This window comes from Dendropsophus ebraccatus, chromosome 7 (genome assembly GCF_027789765.1).
Source record: "Dendropsophus ebraccatus isolate aDenEbr1 chromosome 7, aDenEbr1.pat, whole genome shotgun sequence".
In the NCBI taxonomy this organism is placed as follows: Eukaryota; Metazoa; Chordata; class Amphibia; order Anura; family Hylidae; genus Dendropsophus; species Dendropsophus ebraccatus.
This window is the reverse complement of record NC_091460.1, coordinates 100,119,932-100,142,123: the sequence shown is the minus strand read 5'-3', so window position 1 is coordinate 100,142,123 and position 22,192 is coordinate 100,119,932. Positions and strand designations below refer to the sequence as shown.

At 44.8% G+C, this 22,192-nt stretch overlaps 1 protein-coding gene across 7 annotated transcripts in view; it reads left to right on the top strand.

The window, feature by feature from the left end:
• Positions 1 to 21,562, top strand: part of CERS4 (ceramide synthase 4) — a 101,946-nt gene extending 80,384 nt beyond the window's left edge. For 6 of the 7 annotated variants that reach the window (XM_069977977.1, XM_069977974.1, XM_069977980.1 and 3 more), the window contains 4 exons: positions 1,561 to 1,689; positions 9,306 to 9,412; positions 11,910 to 12,066; positions 20,866 to 21,562. In XM_069977977.1, coding sequence (XP_069834078.1) covers positions 1,561 to 1,689; positions 9,306 to 9,412; positions 11,910 to 12,066; positions 20,866 to 21,036 — 564 coding nt within the window. In that variant the 3' untranslated portion in view covers positions 21,037 to 21,562. The remainder of the gene's footprint in view (positions 1 to 1,560; positions 1,690 to 9,305; positions 9,413 to 11,909; positions 12,067 to 20,865) is intronic. The other variant, XM_069977979.1, reaches the window with a different exon arrangement.
• The last annotated feature ends 630 nt before the right edge of the window (positions 21,563 to 22,192 follow it).

Here is a 22,192-nt window from a genome sequence, read left to right as displayed (position 1 = left end):
GGGTATCCAGGTTGGCCACTTTTTTTCAGTGACAGCACCACTCTTGCTTGGGTGGGATTCTGTGACTCATTTCTATGGAAATGAATGAAGCCTAATTGTAAACCACTCCTGAACTGAAGACAAGAGTCATGCTGTCTCTTAAAGAAAGTGGACATTTTTTGTAGTGCTGAATAACCCCTTTAAAGGGGTTATCCAGCTCTACAAAAACATGGCCACTTTCTTCCAGAGACAGCCCCGCTCTTGTCTCCATTTTGGACGGGGTTTTGCTGCTCAGTTTCATTGAAGTGAATGGAGCTTAATTGCAAACCGCACCTGAACTGGAGACAAGAGTCGTGTTGTCTCTGCAAGAAAGTGGCCATGTTTTTGTAGCACCGGATAACCCCTTTAAACTTGATTGTAAATATGTGACTCTTCAATCCACATCACTGGGGCAAATCTGTTTAGAGACAGTGACACGGAAGTTGGATGTGGTCTGAAGAAGCTCTGAGCCCAGTGTGTAACAGCTGTTTCCTTTTACCTGGCATCTGCCATTGTTTATCTGCATGGTTCTGAGATGCATTTGAGATAAATAAATTACTACATTAAACAGAAATCTTGGAGTGAGTGACACTCTAATTTCACCATTTTACGGAAAAATAATACCAAATACCAGAATTGAGAATTTAAGTCATCATATAGTATATTTTAGCATATTATTTGTCAGATAAAATAGAATGAAAAAATGGAACATCTACCCAGAACTGGTACCAATAAAAATTACAGATCCAGTACAAAAAAATCATACTGTTCCATAAATTTTGAACGGCCATTGTTGCCATTGACACACATTATATTTGGTGCTGTCATTAAACAACGACCATTGATTAACTAAAAACTACATTGTGTGAACATGGCCTAAGTTAGTAAAACATAATAAAAAAGTTTATAACTTGGGTATCAATGTAATTGTACTGACCTGCAGAAGAAATATAACTTGTAATTTTTTCTGGAAAATGAACTGCATAAAAGCTAAACCCCTTAAAAAGTTGTAGAACTGCCGTTCTTTCTGATTTCAGGCCACAAATAAGTGTTTCGAACATTTTGTGGTAAAATGAAGGGTGTCTTTAAAAAAGTCTTATTGGTTCCACAAAAAGTGAGCTCTCCAAATGGAAAAAGAATAGAATTATAACTATATTGAAAAACGGCCGTTGTTTGATACAGCTGCGTAACTAATTGACATGTCAGTTATTTCTCGGCGCTAGAGTGCAAACAACCGCCATTATTCTGCTCTGTTCACACAATGTATTGGTCGTTTCCGACAATCATACATTGCACAGAGTTCAATGGTTAAATGGATTGCAAGCACACCATGCAATGATGTTCCTGTGGCCGATTTGGTGGTATTGGCCACAGGAACATGTCAAACAGCGGCTGTTATTTTTACACAATGTGAACAGGGCTTTAGAATGTAAGTAAAGGGGCAACATACCTACAATACTTTAATATAAAATGTTGCATAATAAAAGCAAGTTAAAATATTAGGACTTTTATAAGTATTTTGTTTATTACCTTTATTTACAGGACTTGGCAGAGCAGATAGTTCATCATTTTGCCACCATCTTTCTCATTACATTTTCTTATTGTGCCAACTACATAAGAGCAGGTACCTTGGTGATGCTTTTACATGATGCAGGTGACCACTTTCTTGAGGTGAGTACACATGGTAAGCACTTAGAGATAATCAAATACTGTCTAGTAGTAAAGACAGTAAATATGTGTTTTTTGCTTAGCTTTTGTATCTTAATGAGCTCTGGTAACATGAACGCTCTGTTCTTATTGGTTGCAATGGCAACAAAGAAATTTACTACTAGACTTTATTATTATCTCCCCCTGTGTAAGATTGAAAACTAGATATGTCAAAATATTCATTTTGTAAATAGAAATGGAAAATGTGTTTTTTGGTAAATGTTGCAAAAGCACAGCAAAGGTAATTACAGTCCAATACCCAACAGATGTAGATTAGTCTAGCTAGCTGAATAGTCCTAACGCCTTCTTGACATGAGTCTGGTGAGGAAGTATGGAGGCTAAAGAACTGGAATACATTGCAGGTGGTGGCTGCTGTAACTCACCATAACTGACCAGTATAAGGCCCCCTTCACACGTCCGGAAAAACCACCCGGAATTTCTTATCAGGAAATCCGGACAGATTTCCAGACGCATAGACTTTCCTTAGACACGGACAGCCTTCCGGATTTTTCCGGAAGGGTGTCCGTTCCGGAAAATAGTTCCTGAAAAAATAGGACATATCCTATTTTTGTCTGGAATTCCGGCCCGGACGCCCCCATAGAAGTCTATGGGGGCACCGGAATCACGGGCACTTTCCTGATCTGCATCAGGAAAGTGCCCGAGATTCCGGATTGGTTAAGAGGCCGCCAGCACCCTCGCATACCTTTCTGCCGGGCACCTGCAACCTCAGCACGCCTCTCTGCCGGGCTGCCCGCCTGTGGTCGTCCTGGTTGCAGAAGAGTTGTTCTTCTGCAAGCTGTGACCATCCAGTTTGCAGAAATACATCTCCCATCATGTCCTATTTTTTCTTCTGATCAGGAAATCCTGAAGGTTTTTCCTGATGGTAAAAACGTATTACTGTCAGGAAATCCTGATACTTGCCTGATGACATTTGAGGCCTTCTTATCAGGATTTCCTGACAGTAAAAACTGACACGGACATGTGAATGCGGCCTAAGACTGATCTCTGATGCCAGTGCAACACACAGGATTGCTCAGATTTCTGTTGCTGTATTTGCTTGAAGTGGTTCCCACAACTGACATAAAAAATACCGATATCCCTGTAAGGGTGCCTTCACACATACCGTATCGCTGCGTATTTATCGCACAAACTCGCATGAAACTCATAGCAATCAGTATCACTGTGAATTTATGTGCGAGAAACTTGCAGCGATAAACACACAGCGATACGGTATATGTGAAGGCACCCTAAGTGAAATAAACATAACCAAACTTCTGATCTACTAATCTGATATTTTGCCAAAAGTGCCAACAAAAAATGGCAGGCATCAGTGGCGTAGCTATAGGGGTCGCAGCGGTCGCCATGGCGACCGGGCCCCTACGCTAGGGGGGCCCGCATGGCCCCCCCTTGCCACTTGTCTCTGAGCATCCCGAGAAGCTGCGGCCGCGCACCTTCTCGGAATGCAGACATCGCTTTGATGTTCCGCCCGCACAGTGAGCGGGCGGAACATTAAAGCGATCAGAATACAGGAGCAGGACCTGTCAGCGTCCTCCTCCTGTATTCCCTCCCATAGGCTGCCGGCACTTCATACCAGCAGCCTATGGGAGGCCGGGACGTGACCTCTCCGGCAGGCGTGATCATGTGACGTCATCACGCCTGCCGGAAGTCCCGTCCCTGCGGCTCACAAGATGGAGCCGGAAGAGGAGGAAGAGCTGCTGCCTGCAGCCACACAGCGCCGATTAGGTGAGTATGATGTTTGTTTTTTTAGGGGCACCTCTGGGGGCATTATTAGTATATGGGGGCACCTCTGGGGGCATTATTAGTTCATTAGGGGCACCTCTGGGGGCATAATTAGTATATAGGGGCACCTCTGGGGGATTATTAGTTCATGGGGGTACCTCTGGGGGCATTATTAGTTCATGGGGGCACCTCTGGGGGCATTATTAGTTCATGGGGGCACCTCTGGGGGCATTATTAGTTCATGGAGGCACCTCTGGGGGCATTATTAGTTCATGGGGGCACATCTGGAGGCATTATTAGTATATGGGGGCACCTCTGGGGGCATTATTAGTTCATTAGGGGCACCTCTGGGGGCATAATTAGTATATGGGGGCACCTCTGGGGGCATTATTAGTTCATGGGGGCACCTCTGGGGGCATTATTAGTTCATGGGGGCACCTCTGGAGGCATTATTAGCTCATGGGGGCACCTCTGTGGGCATTATTAGTTAATTGGGGCACCTCTGGGGGCATAATTAGTATATGGGGGCACCTCTGGGGGCATTATTAGTTCATGGGGGCACCTCTGGGGGCATTATTAGTTCATGGGGGCACCTCTGGGGGCATTATTAGTATATGGGGGCACCTCTGGGGGCATTATTAGTATATGGGGGCACCTCTGGGGGCATTATTAGTATATGGGGGCACCCCTGGGGGCATTATTAGTTCATGGGGGCACCTCTGGGGGCATTATTAGTTCATGGGGGCACCTCTGGGGGCATTATTAGCTCATGGGGGCACCTCTGGGGGCATTATTAGCTCATGGGGGCCACCTCTGGGGGCATTATTAGTATATGGGGCACCTCTGGGGGCATTATTAGCTCATGGGGCCACCTCTGGGGGCATTATTAGCTCATGCTGGCACCTCTGGGGGCATTACTAGTTTATGGGGGCACCTCTGGGGGCATTATTAGTATATGGGGCACCTCTGGGGGCATTATTAGCTCATGGGGGCACCTCTGGGGGCATTATTAGCTCATAGGGGCACCTCTGGGGGCATTATTAGTATATAATTAGTATATAGGGGCACCTCTGGGGGATTATTAGTTCATGGGGGCACCTCTGGGGGCATTATTAGTTCATTAGGGGCACCTCTGGGGGCATAATTAGTATATGGGGGCACCTCTGGGGGCATTATTAGTTCATGGGGGTACCTCTGGGGGCATTATTATTTCATGGGGGCACCTCTGGGGGCATTATTAGTTCATGGGGGCACCTCTGGAGGCATTATTAGCTCATGGGGGCACCTCTGTGGGCATTATTAGTTAATTGGGGCACCTCTGGGGGCATAATTAGTATATGGGGGCACCTCTGGGGGCATTATTAGTTCATGGGGGCACCTCTGGGGGCATTATTAGCTCATAGGGGCACCTCTGGGGGCATTATTAGTATATGGGGGCACCTCTGGGGGCATTATTAGCTCATGGGGGAACCTCTGGGGGCATTATTAGTTCATTGGGGGCACCTCTGGGGGCATTATTAGTATATGGGGGCACCTCTGGGGGCATTATTAATATATGAGGGCACCTCTGGGGGCATTATTAGCTCATGGGGGCACAGCAGGGGATCCTACATACAGGGGGCATCCCACATTCCTACTCGCTTTACTGCACATAACACCAAACAGCGCAGTTACTTTGGGAGCCTACAGGAGGGAGAAAGGAAAGGAAGTTGCTAGAAATGTGCGGAGCCTAAATTGTTTGTCTCGCAGGTTCTGAAAAGATGAAACGTATCTGGAAGAAATCATCATGGAGGACTGGACTGGATGGAGAGGAAAAGGGAAAGTGACGCCTCAGATCAAAGAAGACGTAACCTGTGAGTCACTGTATGACGGTTTTCTTATTTTGTAGAACATCATTTAGTAGGGGCGCCCCGAGGTGACAGCTACTACATTATCTGTACTCAGAGATATCACTGTGTTATCTGTGGTGTTACATAGGACTGCAGGTGACATCTACATTGTCTGTACTCAGAGATATCACTGTGTTATCTGTGCTGTTACATAGGACTGCAGGTGACTACTACATTATCTGTACTCAGAGGGATATCACTGTGTTATCTGTGGTGTTACATAGGACTGCAGGTGACATCTACATTATCTGTACTCAGAGATATCACTGTGTTATCTGTGCTGTTACATAGGACTGCAGGTGACTACTACATTATCTGTACTCAGAGGGATATCACTGTGTTATCTGTGCTGTTACATAGGACTGCAGGTGACATCTACTACATGATCTGTACTCAGAGATATCACTGTTATCTGTGGTGTTACATAGGACTGCAGGTGATATCAGGTGACTTCTCCAGGTTGCAAAGTTCAAACTTCATCGTGCCCTGCTGACAGTTTATTATGGGAGTTGTAGTTTTGCAGCATGTGGCTCTTCAGGTTGCAGCACTACAACCCCCATAGTTTCCAACTGGCAGTTTATGATGAGAGTTGTAGTTTTTCAGCTGGAGAGTCAAAGATTGGAATACAATGATTAGACAATGACACAGTACAGTCCATTAATTATAGGGGCCGGTAGTGCTGTACATGAGGTGGAGGCAGTGGCAGTGCATTAGAACATGGTGGCACATTAGAGTAATTGGATATAACGTTAGATATGACTTTGCCTGATCGGGTGAGATGGGGGGGGGGCCAAGCTAACATTTTGCACCAGGGCCCATCAGCCTTTAGCTACGCCCCTGGCAGGCATAACAGCTTGTACAACTTCTGGAAAGATATATCTGCTTCTTTATTCATTGATAACTATAAGGGAACTGTGGGCAGCTCCCACAATGCAAAGTTCTTACCTATGTCCTCCCTGACACGCTTCATGTGGTTTTACATTAGTCTTTTTCCTCTGATGCAGTTTTCTCCCTGTTCCATATTTTTTTCTGTTCCCATGCAGTGATATCAGACTACATTTCCCAGTAGTCTTTGCATTGCATGCTGAGAATGACCGGGTTCTTTCACTGCCATAGAACCGTCCCCTCCACCCATGCACACCCCTTCCAACCCTCCACCCCCTCTCTGGTCCCTGTCAGGTCTGCATCCTCAGGTCCCTGTCAGGTCTGCACTCCCGGTAGCCCCTCCCCCAGTGCACCAAACTGCCTAATTTACATATCTTATAAACTACGAAATTCCAGAAAACGCTCTGAGGATGAAGGTAAGATAAGTACTTTCATTCTCAGCGTCCCATGCGCTATAGGGACATATCAGCAGGTTAGATGTAACTGGCACATTGAGTCCTGTAATTTTGTGTCCTGAATTTCTAGTCCACACAAGGGTTCTTGTTACAGCGAGATGTAGATTAGGCCCCTCCAGATACAGCTTCTAAAACCTTCCCTGTCTTTTACAGAAAGCAGTCCCTTTAGAGAGATCCAAGCCATGTGCTGGTGGAACAAAGCCCAATTGTAATCCTATGCTTTCCTACTATACAATTCCACTACTCTCTTCTCTCTACTACTGAATAGAGAACAGATGCTATAGACAATAACTAATAAAATGTTTTCTCCTTATACAGCAATTAAACTGTTCTCTGCTAATAATAATAATATGTTATTAACATTGGTAACCTTTTAAAGGAGAACTCCGGCCAAAATTTGTTTTTTATTATATTATTACATAAGCAAAGTAAGACAAATTCCTAATATACACTAATTATGGGAAATGCACATATAGTGCTATTTCCCTCAATTTATTACATCAGACAGGCTTCAATTCAAAAAAGTGTCCAGCAGGGGGCACAGTATACAGTGTGTAAAAATAACTAGGGCCTTTCCTATGCTTTATTCACAAAATTAAGCTACCATGGCTCTCCCCAACCCCTCCCCCCTGCCCTGATAGGAGCCCTGTAGTGTAAAAATTCCTCCCCACCAAGGACCCCAAACTACCCCCTAGGCCACCCCAACCGCATCACAAGTGCTAGCAGCCCTATCCACAGCACATAGGAAAAGGCTGCTGGCACTTGTGGTGCAGCTGCCAGGCCACCCACCCACAATGCCCGCCAGAAACCCCCAAATAAAACATCCCCTCCTCCCCCCCCCCCCCCCCGGCAGGCCACAGTGGGGACCGCGATATAGCAGCATTCAGCACAGCTGCTACATGGTCATTTACTGCAGCGGGAGGTGATGGTCCTTTTCATGCAGTTGGGGTGGCCAGGGGGGGAGTTTGGGGGTCTTTAGGGGGGATTTTTCCACTGGGGGTTCCTGGCTGGGGATAAGGTGGAGGGGGCGAGCTGGGGGGGGCAGCCACACCACAAGTGCCAGAAGCCAGTCCTAAGTGCCATTGACGGGGCTAGCACTTGTGATGCGGTTGGAGGGGGGGGGGTTGGGGGATTCTCGGGGGGGGGGGGGTATTTTTACACTATAAAGCTCCTGCCAGGGCAGGGGGAGGTTGGGGACAGCCATGGTAGCTGAATTCTGTGAATAAAGCATAGGAAAGGCCCAAGTTATTTTTATAATGTCATTTCTATATATACTGCGCCCCCTGCTGGACACTTCAGGTTAACACACCCAGGACGTGATGTCACTTTTCTTTTTTTTTCTTTTTTTTTGAGAAATTGAAGCCTGCCTGAGCTAATAAATTCAGGGAAATAGCACTATATGTGCATTTCCCATAAATGGTGTACACTAGGAATTTGTCTAACGTTGCTTATGTATTAGCATATTAAAAATGCATTTTGGCTGGAGTTGTCCTTTTAAGTTGTGCATTTACTTACTTATAGAATTCCTGCTTATTAAGATTTATGTAACTTTTACACATAAATGAAGTTATGGGGGACATACCAGAATGTGTGGGGTTTAGGTGACAGTATACCAGGATGCTCTGTCTTGCTTTTTATTACAACTTCATAGCACTCAGGCCCTCCCTCATGCCGGCCGCCCTCTGGTGCATCATCAGCTGCTCAGCCGCGATTGGCTGAGCATAGTTATGCTCAGCCAATTGCGGCTGAGCAGCTGATGACGCGCTGGAAGGGGGCCGGCATGAGGGAGGGCTGGAGTGGTCCGGCCAGCCTCCTGAAGATTACGTCATTGTCCCAAGATGGCGGCCGGGGTCGACAGTAATTCGGTGAGTATAATGCACCACACTTCCGGGGTTGGGGGGAACATGGGGAAGGGGGCCATTCACTTAATAAAGTTGTATAACTTTGTAATGTGTGTTATTTAGTGAATAAATGTGTAGCACCGCACTACCCCTTTAAGGCCTTGTTCACACATTTGCAGAAACAGCAGCCGTTGTTTAATGACAGCGGACGATTGCATTAACCCCTATGGAATCCCATCCGCAATGTATACACAATGGGGGAGAGTTATCAAACAACTCACTAAAGTGAAACCAATTCAGATTCTACCTTTCATTCCTCACAGACTCTTTGGAAAATGAAAGGTGGAGTCTGATCGTTGCTAGGGGCAACTGAGCCAGTTTCACTTTACACCATGTTTGATAAATCTGTGGGAGTGTTTAAACTGCCATGTCTATTTTGTGCGGCCACTATTCAATAAAATAGACTCTGCACACAATGTAAAGTATGGATCCCAGCCATACTTTACATTGTGTGCTATGGCTAATTGGAGTGCGGGCACACCCAAATGTGCCCAAATTCCAATTATGTTGAAGTGATGTTCACCCAGCCGATACCGCAGTATCAGCAGGGTTGAACATCTCAGACATCGGCCATTCTGTGACACGGCCGCGTCACAGAACGGCTGCTGTTTTTCCATGTCTGAACACTAAAAAAGTGTCATCCCGTGTGTTATGCTCTGCTTTCTTTAACCCTCATTTCAACTACCTAAAAAGTGTCTTTTATTTCCTAGTTAGCAAAGGTTTGCAATTACAGCAAGTGGAAGAGGACTTGTAATGTCTTTTTTATCATTTTTGCATTGGTTTTTGGCATTACTCGTCTGTATCTCCTACCCACAAGGTGAGATCTGAAAGCTTCACTGTTATTTAGTGTGTGTTGTTCTGTTTGGGGTGCATAATATAGTGAGTAGGTATTTTAAGTCAGTATTTAGTTAGTATTTTGGTCAAAATACGGAGTAAAACTGACAAAGAAATGAACTTAAAATAAAGGATTGGTATCTTCTCTGTTTTGGACCCACTTGGCTAAAAGTCCTGATCAAAATAGTACATGTGAACCTAGCCTTAGGCCAGATACCTAGTCACATGTTTATCACTAATGCCACAATGCTTTGCCAGATACTTTATAGGCTATGTTCACACGTCTTTTCTTCTCATCCGTCCATCATTTTATACACTATAAGCATTGGACGTCCGTCATTCCATTGACTTCATTGCATTGCATTGCATTGCATTGCATTGAAGTCAATTACATTGCGGCAATAACAGACATCTTTTTAAATACAAAAGGCAGTGGACTTTTCTCTATTTTTTGATGTTATGTGAACATAGCCATATGCTGTACTGTTGTTGCCATCAGAACAGACAGAGCTACTTATAAAATGGTAAATGTCCTTAGATTCTGTTTACTTCGGATGTATTTGGGATGTTAAGCTTCCTTTCTAATAAAAATCTGAGCAAGAGCGTTAGATGTAATTAAATATAAATTTATTGTTGTTCCTGCAGTTTTGAGATTGCGTCCTATTTTCATGTGTATTTCTTAATACCCATCTCTGGTAGTTTTATCATTATTTATCTCCATCAGTTTTAATGTATGCAGACACAGTGGCCCAGAGTTATCACACTGTGTTAAATATTATCTCGCGTAAACTGCCTAAGGTAACCAATCACATAAATTAGTTTCTATAGACAGTTAACACCAGTTTCTATTATTGCTTTGATAAATCTGGGCCAATGTGTGTCTGCTTGTTTACATGTACTAGATTAGATACTCCATGTAGGTGCTATCTGTATTAATATCAGTGTGTGTGTGTGTGTCTGTATGTAGCAGAGCTGTTTGGTGTATGGTGATATAGTAGAGGGGTGTGTGTATGTATATTGATGTAGTAGTATTGATGTAGTGTTTATGTAGCGTGCGCTGCAAAGCTGTGAATGTGCTTTAATCCATACTATCATGGAGAGTGTTAAAGTGTCCTTGTCATTTCAAAAAAACATTTTACATCACTGAGACGTGTCAAGTGTTTTAACTCTTTAGTGTCTCAGTGCTTAGACCCCCCACAAGCTGACTTTCTGCAATCTCTATCCAGTTGCCCTACACAGACTTAATAAATTTACAATGGAGCCAGTCTAGTGCATCCAGACTGAAATAGCAGCAAACTGAGGAGTAAATAATTAAAGGGAATCTGTCAGCTCCTGGGCCCTACCTGAGGTGCTGACAGTGTGCTGTAGTTGGCAGTTCCCTAGTGAGCATTGTGCCTTTTGGTAGTTTGTAGTGGAGTGGATTATGCACAATCTAAGGTCTCCTACTGTAATGGAGAGTCAAAGAGGAGTTGGGACCTCCTGATGAGACCTTGGGTTGCAAAACCGACTAAGAAATGCCCTCATATGACGGTGCTTGCATACTGAGCTTATTACACGGCTCGATAATCGTTTAGCAACATATATCTCATTAGTCCGTGCAGCCCTATGACCGTGCAGCCCTTGCCCTTAAACATTACCTCTCCCCGGCCCTCAGATTTCTTCTGCCCTCTGCTTGCTTCCCGAAGCTGCAGCTGTAGCTTCAGAGCAGGTCTCTGAACTGACAGGCCGCACAGCCAATCACTGGCAGGGACTGCCATGGCTAGTAATTGGCTGAGCAGCCTGTCAGTTCAGAGACCTGCTCTGAAGCTATAGCGGCAGCTCCGGGAAGCAGGCAGAGGGCAGAAGAACCCCAGGGACCATGGAGAGGTAATGTATACAGGTTTTTTGGGGTTTTTTTACAGTCAGCAGCCGTCGGCTGCGCATCGCTATTACGGTGAGCGATGTCAGGACCAAAAGACATGATCAAGCAGATGATCATTGTCATTGGCTGATTTTTGTCTCTATTACACGGAGCGATAATCAGACAAATTGGCCCATTATTGCTCCGTGTAATAGGGCCCTAACATGGATAGATAAATGTAACACAGTAACTACATGAACTAGAAAATGGTGATTAACTAAGCTAGCAGGATCTGACTGTTTATCTCTTGTCGACCTTAGACCACCAAAGTTAGTGACTTGGATCCCTCTAATTCTTTGGACCATCAGGGAAGTTAAATTCTAGGAAATCATTATTTTATCTAGAAAGTGAAGCCTTGACGCAGTAGTAAGTGCAGGGAAAAATTAGCTTTATGTGCATTTCCCGTAATAAGTGTATATTGGTGATTTGTATAACTTTTGGCGGGCAATACAATACTTTAATAACATTTTTTGCCTGACTTCTCCTTTAAATCCATATTTGTATTAGTGATACAAGTTATTAGTCGAGCATCAGAAGTTACTTATTAAAGCCATCCTGCTAAAATGTCTTTTTTTTTTAGGATCATCTATAGTACATATTATTCCTCCATGTTAAGATACCAACCTTTCTTTGGATATTATTTTTTCAATGCTCTTTTAATGACATTACAAATACTCCATTTTTTCTGGGCTTTTATGATTCTCCGTATGATATACAGATTTGCATTTACTGGCAAGGTAAGAGGACTGTGTCAAACTAGAGAGAGCGCACTACTTGCTGCAGGACATACAGCTACTGAAAAGTACTGGAGATTTTTAAAAAATAACAAAATGTATAACCTTATGATACCAGTTGATTTGAAAAAAACATTTTCTCTGGAGTTGTCCTTTAATTTTCTGATAGTAATTCATAAATCAGTGGTTCTGCACCTGCCATTTTTAACTTACAGGCTGCTTACATGACCTTTTGGCTGCAATTTACATTAGGATACCATCAAAAAGGTATTTCAGTGTATACCACTGTGGAGCCATAGGCTTAATAGACCATATATAGTCACCATGTTTGGCCTGTTTTACTCAGGTACAGTATATGTACTATTTGAGCGTTAAAAAAGCATTGTAGACCTTATGTAGTCTATTGAACTATTAGGCCCTGTTCCCACTGAGCAAAACTAGCGGAATTCCGCTCCTGCCCTGTCCGTGCTGAAGAATGAACATGTTCATTCTTCAGCGCGGACAGAGCAGGAGCGCGCACCTCCCATAGACTCCCATTATGAGCGGGAGGCTAACTGCATTCCGCGGCGGACAATTCCACTGCGGAATTCCGCTAGTTTTGCTCAGTGGGAACGGGGCCTTATGTTTACTTGTGAATAGGTTTAAAAGAAGCAAGCCCATATTTTGCAAAGGCAGATCGTAAATACTGAGTATGTCCATTATTTTGACAGTCACAATCAGTTTTAGCTATTGTTCTATACTATTTATGCACTGGCAGACAATTTCCCATTGACTTCAATGGAGATTATTATTACATTGTCAATATGTGGACACATTTCTAGCTCAAAATTATGGCCATATTTTGTTATTATTTACTGTATGTGAACATAACCTAAGACTATGTGAACGTACAGTACAGACCAAAAGTTTGGACACACCTTCTCATTCTAAGAGTTTTCTGTATTTTCATGATTATGAAAATTGGAGATCCACACTGAAGGCATCAAACCTATGAATTAACATATGTTGAATTATACAGTATACTTAACAAAAAAGGTATTTTTTATTATATTCTAGGTTATTCAAAGTAGCCACTTTATGCTTTGATTACTGCTGTGCACACTCATGGCATTCTCTTGATGAGCTCCAAGAGGTAGTCACCTGAAATGGTCTTCCAACTATCTTGAAGGACTTCCCAGAGATGCTTAGCACTTTTGCCTTCACTCTGCAGTCCAGCTCACCCCAAACTATCTCGATTGGGTTCTGTTCTAGTGACTATGAAGGCCAGGCCACCCCATCAGTCTCCTTCTTGGTCAAATAGCCTTTACACAGCCTGGAGGTGTGTTAGGGGTCATTGTCCTGTTAAAAAATTAATGATGGTCTAACTCAGGGGTACTCATCTTTTAGTGAAGGTCCACTTACCAGGGTCTATTCTCAGGTGAAGGTCCGAGTTGAACATCAGTAGGAAACGTGTTTTGTTAACTTTTAACAATCGTTGTTGAACTATTTATATACAGAATTGATGCTCATTAGTGGGAAAACTGGCATTTTTCTCTCTCACCAGCCCTTTAAAATTAGGTACAAAGGGGTGACTGCCCCAGTAGTATATAGCCCCCCTGTTGCTCCCTCAGTAGTATATAGCCCCCCTGTGTACTCTCCCCCAGTAGTATATAGTCCCCCTGTGCGCTCTCCCCCTGTAGTATACAGCCCCCCTGTGCGCTCTCCCCCTCCCATATAGCCCCCCTGTGCGCTCTCCCCCTGTAGTATATAGCCCCTCTGTGCGCTCTCCCCAGTAGTATATAGCCCCCCTGTGCGCTCTCCCCCTCCCATATAGCCCCCCTGTGCGCTCTCTCCTTACCATATAGCATATAGCCCCCCTGTGCGCTCTCCCCTAGTAGTATATAGCCCCTCTGTGTGCTCTCCCCCTGTAGTATATAGCCCCCCTCTGCGCTCTCCCCTAGTAGTATATAGCCCCCCTCTGCGCTCTCCCCAGTAGTATATAGCCCCCCTGTGCACTCTGCCCCTCCAATATAGCCCCCCTGTGTGCTCTCCCCCAGTAGTATATAGCCCCCCTGTGTGCTCTTCCCCAGTAGTATATAGCCCCCTGTGCTCTCTCCCCCTGTAGAATATAGCCCCCCGTGTGCTCCCCCCTGTAGTATATAGCCCCCCTGTGCGCTTTCCCCCAGTAGTATATAGCCCCCCTGTGCGCTCTCCCCCAGTAGTATGTAGCCCCCCTGTGCGCTCTCCCCCTGTAGTATGTAGCCCCGCTGTGCACTCTCCCCCTGTAGTATATATTCCCCCTTTGCGCTCTCCACCTGTAGTATATAGCCCCCCTGTGCACTCTCCCCCTGTAGTATATATTCCCCTTTGCGCTCTCCCCCAGTAGTATATAGCCCCCCTGTGCGCTCCCCCCCTCCCATACAGCATATAACATAAGAAAACAAACACTTATACTCACCTGGGTCTGGCGTCTCCTCTTCTCTTTCCCTCCTGTGGCCACACTGCAGCAGTCACTAGAGGGCGCTCTCCCCTTGTCCTGGCACCAGTGCAGTGACGGCACTCGAGTGCCGACACCAAAAGGGGAGAGTGACCTCTTGTGACCGCTGTGGCCACGAGTGACTGACAGGGAGGGAGCCAATGCCTCCCTTTCTGTCAGTGGTGCTACTGCACAGTAACTATGAGCGCTCGTTACGAGCGCTCATAGTTACTGTGCAGGGAGCAGCGCTAAAGCTGCTGGACAGCTGGCCTCCGCGGTCCGAGTTCGGACCGCCGTCCGCCAGTTGAGGACCCCAGGTCTAACTAAACGCAAACCAGATAGAATAGCATGCCGCTACAATCTACAATTTTTATAGTCATGAAAATACAGGAAACTCTTTGAATGAGAAGGTGTGTCCAAACTTTTGGTCTGTACTGTATAGGGATACTATTTTATGTTTGAAATCCATTTCATTGACATCACAGACAACTTTGCATTAGTACCAACGTAAAAGCACAAAAAATAAAGAAAAAATGTATGAAGTACAGTACAGTTAAGAAAAAGTGATGTAATTTTTACAGTATACAGAAAAGGCCAACATCTTATTTCTTTCGGGATACTTTTTATGGTATCCCAAAGTACTGTATAAGCATAGTGAATAGCCTCCAGACACACAAGGGAAATTGAGATTTTCATGTGACTGATGCCAAGGAATAGCAACATTGTGAAGCTGTATTACCAGACGAGCTTTATTTTTCTTTCAAAGTTGTAATACACAATGGGGGAGAGGGGGGGGGGGGATTTATCAAACATGGTGTAAAGTAAAACTGGCTCAGTTGCCCCTAGCAACCAATCAGATTCCACTTTTCATTCCTCACTGAATCTTTGGAAAATGAAAGGCAAAATCTGATTGGCTGCTAGGGGCAACTGAGCCAGTTTCACTTTACACTGTGTTTGATAAATTTATGAAAGGGTTTAACCCCTTAGGGACCAAGCCTGTTTGGGCCTTAATGACCAGGCTAATTTTTCAAAATCTGACATGTCTCACTTTATGGGCTTATAGCTCAGTGATGCTTTAACGTATGCTAGCGATTCTGAGATTGTTTTTTTCGTAACATATGGTACTTTATGTTAGTGGCAAAATTTGGTCACTGTCTTGTGTGTTTTTTGTGAAAAACATCAAAATATAATGAAAAATTTGTAAATTTTGCACTTTACGAACTTTGAAATTCTTTGCTTCTAAAAAAAAAAGGCACATGACAAAAATTGGTTAGTAAGTCACATTATCAATATGTCCTCTTTATTCTGGCTTCATTTCGTAAACATATTTCACTTTTTTAGAGTGTTACAGGGCTTAGAAATGTATCAGCAAATTATCAAATTTTCATGAAATTTCCAAAACTGATTTTTTTAGGGACCAGTTCTTTTTTTAAGTTGATTTAGGAGGCTTGTATACTGAAAACCCCCATAAGTGACCCCATTTTGGAAACTAGACACCTTAAATAATTAATCTAGGGGTATAATGAGCATTTTAACCCTACAGGGGCTGGAGGAAAGTATTCACAATTAGGCCGGTAAAAATGGAAAATAGAAATTTTCCAATAATATATTTGTTAAGATTAAAGTATCTCATTTTCATAATAAACATGAGAGAAAATGCACCCCAAATTTTGTAACGCAGGTTCTCCTGAGTACAATGGTACCCCATATGTGGGCGTAAACCACTGTATGGACACACAGCGGGGCTCAGAAGGGAAGGAGCGCCTATTAGCATTTCCAGTTCAGATTTTGCTGAAGAAGTTACTGAGCGCCAGGTGCGTTTGCAGAGCCCCTGTAGTGTCAGCAGAATAGAACCCCCCCAAAAGTCACCCCATTTTGGAAAGTACACCCCTCAAAGAATACATCTTGGGGTGTGGTGACCATTTTGACCCCACAGGTATTAGAGGAAAGTATTCAAAAGAAGACAATAAAAGTGAAAAAATAGAATTTTTTCAATAATATGTTTTAGTTTGAAATTTCTCAATTTCACGAGGAACAGGGGAGAAAACTCACCCTAATATATGTAACGCAGGTTCTCCTGAGTGGAACGATTCCCCATATGTGGGCATAAACCACTGTGTGGGCACACAGCGGGGCTCAGAAGAGAAGGAGCGCCAATTAGCATTTCCAGTTCAGATTTTGCTGAAGAAGTTTCTGAGCGCCAGGTGCGTTTGCAGAGCCCCTGTAGTGTCAGCAGAATAGAACCCCTCCCAAAAGTCACCCCATTTTGGAAAGTACACCCCTCAAAGAATACATCTTGGGGTGTGGTGACCATTTTGACCCCACAGGTATTAGAGGAAAGTATTCAAAAGAAGACAGTAAAAATGAAAAAATAGAATTTTTCCAATAACATGTTTGTTTAGTTTGAAATTTCTCAATTTCACAAGAAACAGGGGAGAAAACTCACCCCAATATATGTAACGCAGGTACTCCTGAGTAGAACGGTACCCCATATGTGGGCATAAACCACTGTGTGGACACACAGCGGGCCTCAGAAGGAAGGGAGCTCCAAGCATTTTCAGTGCATGATTTTTCTGAAGAAGTTTCTGAGCGCCAGGTGCGTTTGCAGTGCCCCTGTAATGTCTACAGAATAGAACCCCCCCCCCAAAAGTCACCCCATTTTGGAAAGTACACCCCTCAAGGAATTCATCTTGGCGTGTGGTGAGCATTTTGACCCCACAGGTATTGGAGGAAAGTATTCAAAACTAGACCGTAAAAATTAAAAAAATTTAATTTTTCCAATAACATGTTTGTTTAGTTTGAAATTTCTCAATTTCACTAGGAACAGGGGGAAAAAAGCACCCCAAAATTTGTAACGGAGGTTCTCTTGAGTACAATGGTACCCCATATGTGGGCATAAACCACTGTATGGGCACACAGCATGGCTCAGAAGAGAAGGAGTGTCATTTTAGTTACAGGCAATATGTGGGTGTTTACTGGTTATCTGGGGTGGTAATAGACAATCTCGGGGTGTTTACTGGCTATCTGAGGTGGCAACAGGCAATCTGGTGGGGTTATGGGCAATCTGAGGTGGTTACGAGCAGTCTGTGCCAATCTGGGGTGGCTATGGTCAATCTGGGGTGGTTACGGTCAATCTGGGGTGGTCACAGGCAATCTGGGGTGGTTACGGGCAATCTGGGGTGTTTACTGGCTATCTAGGGGTGGTTACTGGCTATCTGGGGTGGTGATGGGCAATCTGGGGGTGTTCACTGGCTATCTGGGGTGGTGACGGGCAATCTGGTGGTGTTCACTGACTATCTGGGGTTGCAACGGGCAATCTGGGGTGGTGACGGGCAATCTGGGGTGGTTGCGAGCAATCTGTGGTGGTTACAGGCAATTTGGGGTAGTTACAGGCAGTCTGTGGCAATCTGGGGTGGTTACGGGCTGTCTGGAATGGTTATGGGCTATCAGGGGGGGATACGGGCAATCTGGGGAGATTACGGGCAATCTGGGGTAGTGACAGGCAATCTGGGGTAGTGACAGGCAATCTGGGGTAGTGACGGGCAATCTGGGGTGGTTATGGGCTGTCTGGGATGGTTATGGGCTGTCTGGGGTGGAAACGGGCAATCTGGGGTGGATACGGACCATCTGGGGAGATTACAGGCAATCTAGGCTGGTTACAGGCAATCTTGGGTGGTTACAGGCAATCTGGGGTGGTTACAGACAATCTGGGGTGGTGACGGGCAATCTGGGTTGGTGACGGGTAATCTGGGGTGGTTACAGGTAATCTAGGGTGGTTACAGGTAATCTGGGGTGGTTACAAGTAATCCAGGGTGGTTACGGGTAATCCAGGGCACTTGACTTTGGTGACAGGCGTAAAAAAGTGCTGGCACCATTTGGAACAAGCGATCAGTGGTATATAGTATATACTGCTGATCACTTGTACTGGGACCACACCGGGTGGTCACCAATCATTGCCCCATGCTCTCCGCCACCTCCGGAGGTGGAGAGAATGAAGCTTTGATCATTTTTAGGAATCCATCACTGTGAACAGAGTCTGTTCACAGTGATGGTGGCTGCCATCTTGGATCAGATGGCCGCCCAGGGAGGGGAGGGTCAGTGGCCAGGTCACTAGGGTTAATTCTGGGGACAGGGGGGGGGGACATGTTCTCATCTCCTCTCACTGTGGATTCACGGTGAGAAGAGATGAAAGCGTTCAGCTGCACTGGCAATGTCTGTTACCGGTGGCCGCCGTTATACTGATAATAACGGCGATCGCCGGCGAGGGGACTTGCCGGGACTGACCCCACACTCTGCCCCAACCCCTCAGCGACCTCCGATAGCTGAGAGGAGGGGGCTGCGGGCATTACCGGAGCCGCTGCACTATTCTGCACCATCGCCATAAAGAGCTGATGGCAGCAGAATAGAGCCCATTAGTGATCGCCGTAAAAATCCATATCGGCGGTCACTAATAACATAACATAATACATGTATTCTCTGGGTCGCTACGGTTACGGCGATACCACATTTGTATAGTTTTTTTTGGCGCAATAGAAACTATCTTCCTAGCAAAAACCCACAAAAACTGTCGCCGCATTGCAAGATCCATAGCGTTCTCATCTTTTGCGTGACAGAGCTGGTTTGAGGCTTATTTTTTGCGGGAAGATCTGTAGTTTCTATTGATACCAAGTTTTATATGTATATGACTTATTGATCTCTTTTATGACGTATTTTCTAAAGTGGATTGATAAAATACAGCTATTCTGGTACTGTTTTTTTTTATTATTTTTTTTTACAGTGTGTGTCGTGCGATATAATTATTGATAGAATTTTATAGATTGGGTCGTTACGGACGTAACGATACCAAATATGTATAGGATTTGTGTTTTTGATCACTTTTATGTAATGTTTTATAGTGTATGGGGAATGCAATGCATCTTTATTGCTGGGGGGGGCTGTGTTGTGTTTGGTGCACACTTTTTATAACTTTTTTTTACTTTTACACTAGTGTACATTACTGTACACTAGTGTAAAAGACTTAGATCATTGATACAATACATTGCAGTACCTGATGTACTGCAATGTATTGTATCATGCCTCATGCTGACAGGCAATAGCCACGGCCACCCCTGTCAGCATCAGGCATCTCCATGCTGACCCCGGGGACCTTCATTAGGACACTGGAATCACCATGGAGACATCGGGACCCCGGACGGCGCCGCTGGACATCGCGATCATGTAGATGGACCTGCGGCGCCGTCCGGGATCCACCGGGACCCGTTAAATGCCGCTGTCATGGTTTGACAGCGCCATTTAATGGGTTAAACTGCCCAGAGCGGAGAATCCTCCGCTCCGGGCAGTTACAGGAGGGGGTCAGCGGTCACACTGACCGTTGATCACCCGTCCTGCAGCTGCCGCCCGGCGGTAATTTATTCCGATGCGCCCCCCGTTAAAAGGCGTACGCATCGGAATAAAGCCCATTAGTGGCCGCCGTGAAAAGGCAGCATGGCGGTCACTAAGGGGTTAAATATACACCTTGTGTAAACTGCCAACAGCAACCAATCACAGCTCAGCTTTCAGCTCTGGTAGAATATAAGAGGAGCTGTGATTGGTTGCTGTGGACAGTTTACACCAGGTGTATATTTACACTCTTTCATAAATCTCCCCCAATATGTATACCTGCAACAAGAAAGCTCATCTAGCATTACAGCTTTGTCACTTGGGTAGTCCTTGGAAGCAACATGTAAGGGAACCCAGGACCTGAAAGGAATACAGGGACAGACAGCACTAGGCCCTCCAAGACTGTCCATGCCTACTTGCCAGCTCAACTCTAGGCGTTCGGGGACAACTGGGCGATGGTCCCTACGCTGAGTAAGTGAGACACAGAACAAGACAAGACACAAACACAATAAAGAATAGTCAGCGAGATACAGGTCAAACCGGAGATAGCAGTACAAAAACTGTAGGCATATTATCCTGGTCCAGGGAGGCACTCTGACATCCAGACCGCAAAGAACAAAGACTGACAACTAAGATAGATAAGTGGAGAAGGCAACTGTCCATTACTAGTTAGAACTCTGTCTGGAATCGGACAGGTAGGAGACGTGCACACTGGATCATGGCCAGTAGCGCAGTTACTTACACATTTTACGGGCAGAGGTCGCCACTGAGGTCTGAACAGGCACGGACATAACACAATACCAGCAAAAATCTCAGTGTGTCTGATACCAACCTAAATGGGAACTTGGAAAGGGGAAGTTAGTAGCAGCTCCGCTACCGAAGGTCAAAGTGATCATAAAGATGATTATATTTTGTGCCCGATCACAATTTTTTTTCACTTTTTTCCCATTAAATCTTTTGTAACTTAGGTTGGTAATGATGTTCGCAGTGATGTGGAAGAAAGTGAGGAAAGTGGACAAGAAAACAGTAGACCATCGGGGATTGAGACCAAGACCGGCTACTGGACTAGTAACAATAACAGTGTATCTCAAAAGATTGTTGAAAACAGAATAAATAATGGACACTCAAAGACTAGTTAACACACTACTGGTTGACAGCTACTCAAAATGTTAGTATTGTTCCTTTGAAGTTATACTTAACAAATTCTGAAATAGCTGCTTGTCATACATCCGCCACACTGCAGAGCAGTGTGTTTAGACATTACCTAATTTATATAATACAGTGTTGTACTTATGTGCCTACTTTCTGTTGCCATGTAAAGTGCAGTTCACATTCACACAGTGCTAATCTGGAGTGAATTCTGCGCTTTAATTTAAAGGAATAATGCCTGAAATTATCAGCTTCTCCCCACCCCACTGACTTATTCCTATCTGAGTATAGGGAGAGATTGATTAAGTTTACTAGTCACTAGTTGTCACTAGTTTTAGGCCCATATAACCAGTAGCAGCATGGAATGTATGAAAATACCACATCTCCTACCATTGTTAGATGTCTCTAGTCCAATTCATGGGTGTGAAGAAATTAAAGGAGAAGTCCGGTGAAATTTTTTATTTAAAGTATAAAGTGCTTTTTTTCCCTGCACTTACTACTGCGTCAAGGCTTCACTTCCTGGATAAAATAATGATGATGTCACGACCCGACTCCCAGAGCTGTGCGGTGGCTGCTGGAGAGGATGATGGCAGGGGGACACTGAGGGACACAGGGCACTGGAGGGACACTGAGCATCCCTCTGGCATCATCCTCTCCAGCAGCCACAGCCCACTCAGCTCTGGAAGTCGGGTTGTGACATCACCATGTTATCCAGGAAGTGACATCACCATTTTATCCAGGAAGTGAAGCCTTGATGCAGTAGTGCAGGGAAAAAAAGCACTTTATAAGGCCCCCCTTTACACGTACGGAAAAACGGACCCAGACAGCTGTTTTGGGGTGTTGCCCCTCATCAGTGTGGAGCAGGATTCTGGCTAGGTGGGAGCAATGCCTAGTAGAGCCATAAGAGAAACAGCTGTCTGTGGATGGATACCTGGCCTAAGTTTTTTCCCTTGTCATTACATTGACTTATAAGGCCACTTAATATGGTGGTTTTGGTGGTTTCCCTACAGGAGCCACCCCTTGGCTGGGTCCTTGCCAGAGGGATATCTGGCTAGTCCTGTGTTTTTAGAGACTCTTAATTGAGGCTCCACAGGCTCCTCTTTTGCATATTAATGTTTCCCAGGGGGCAATGCACTTAGGATTTCA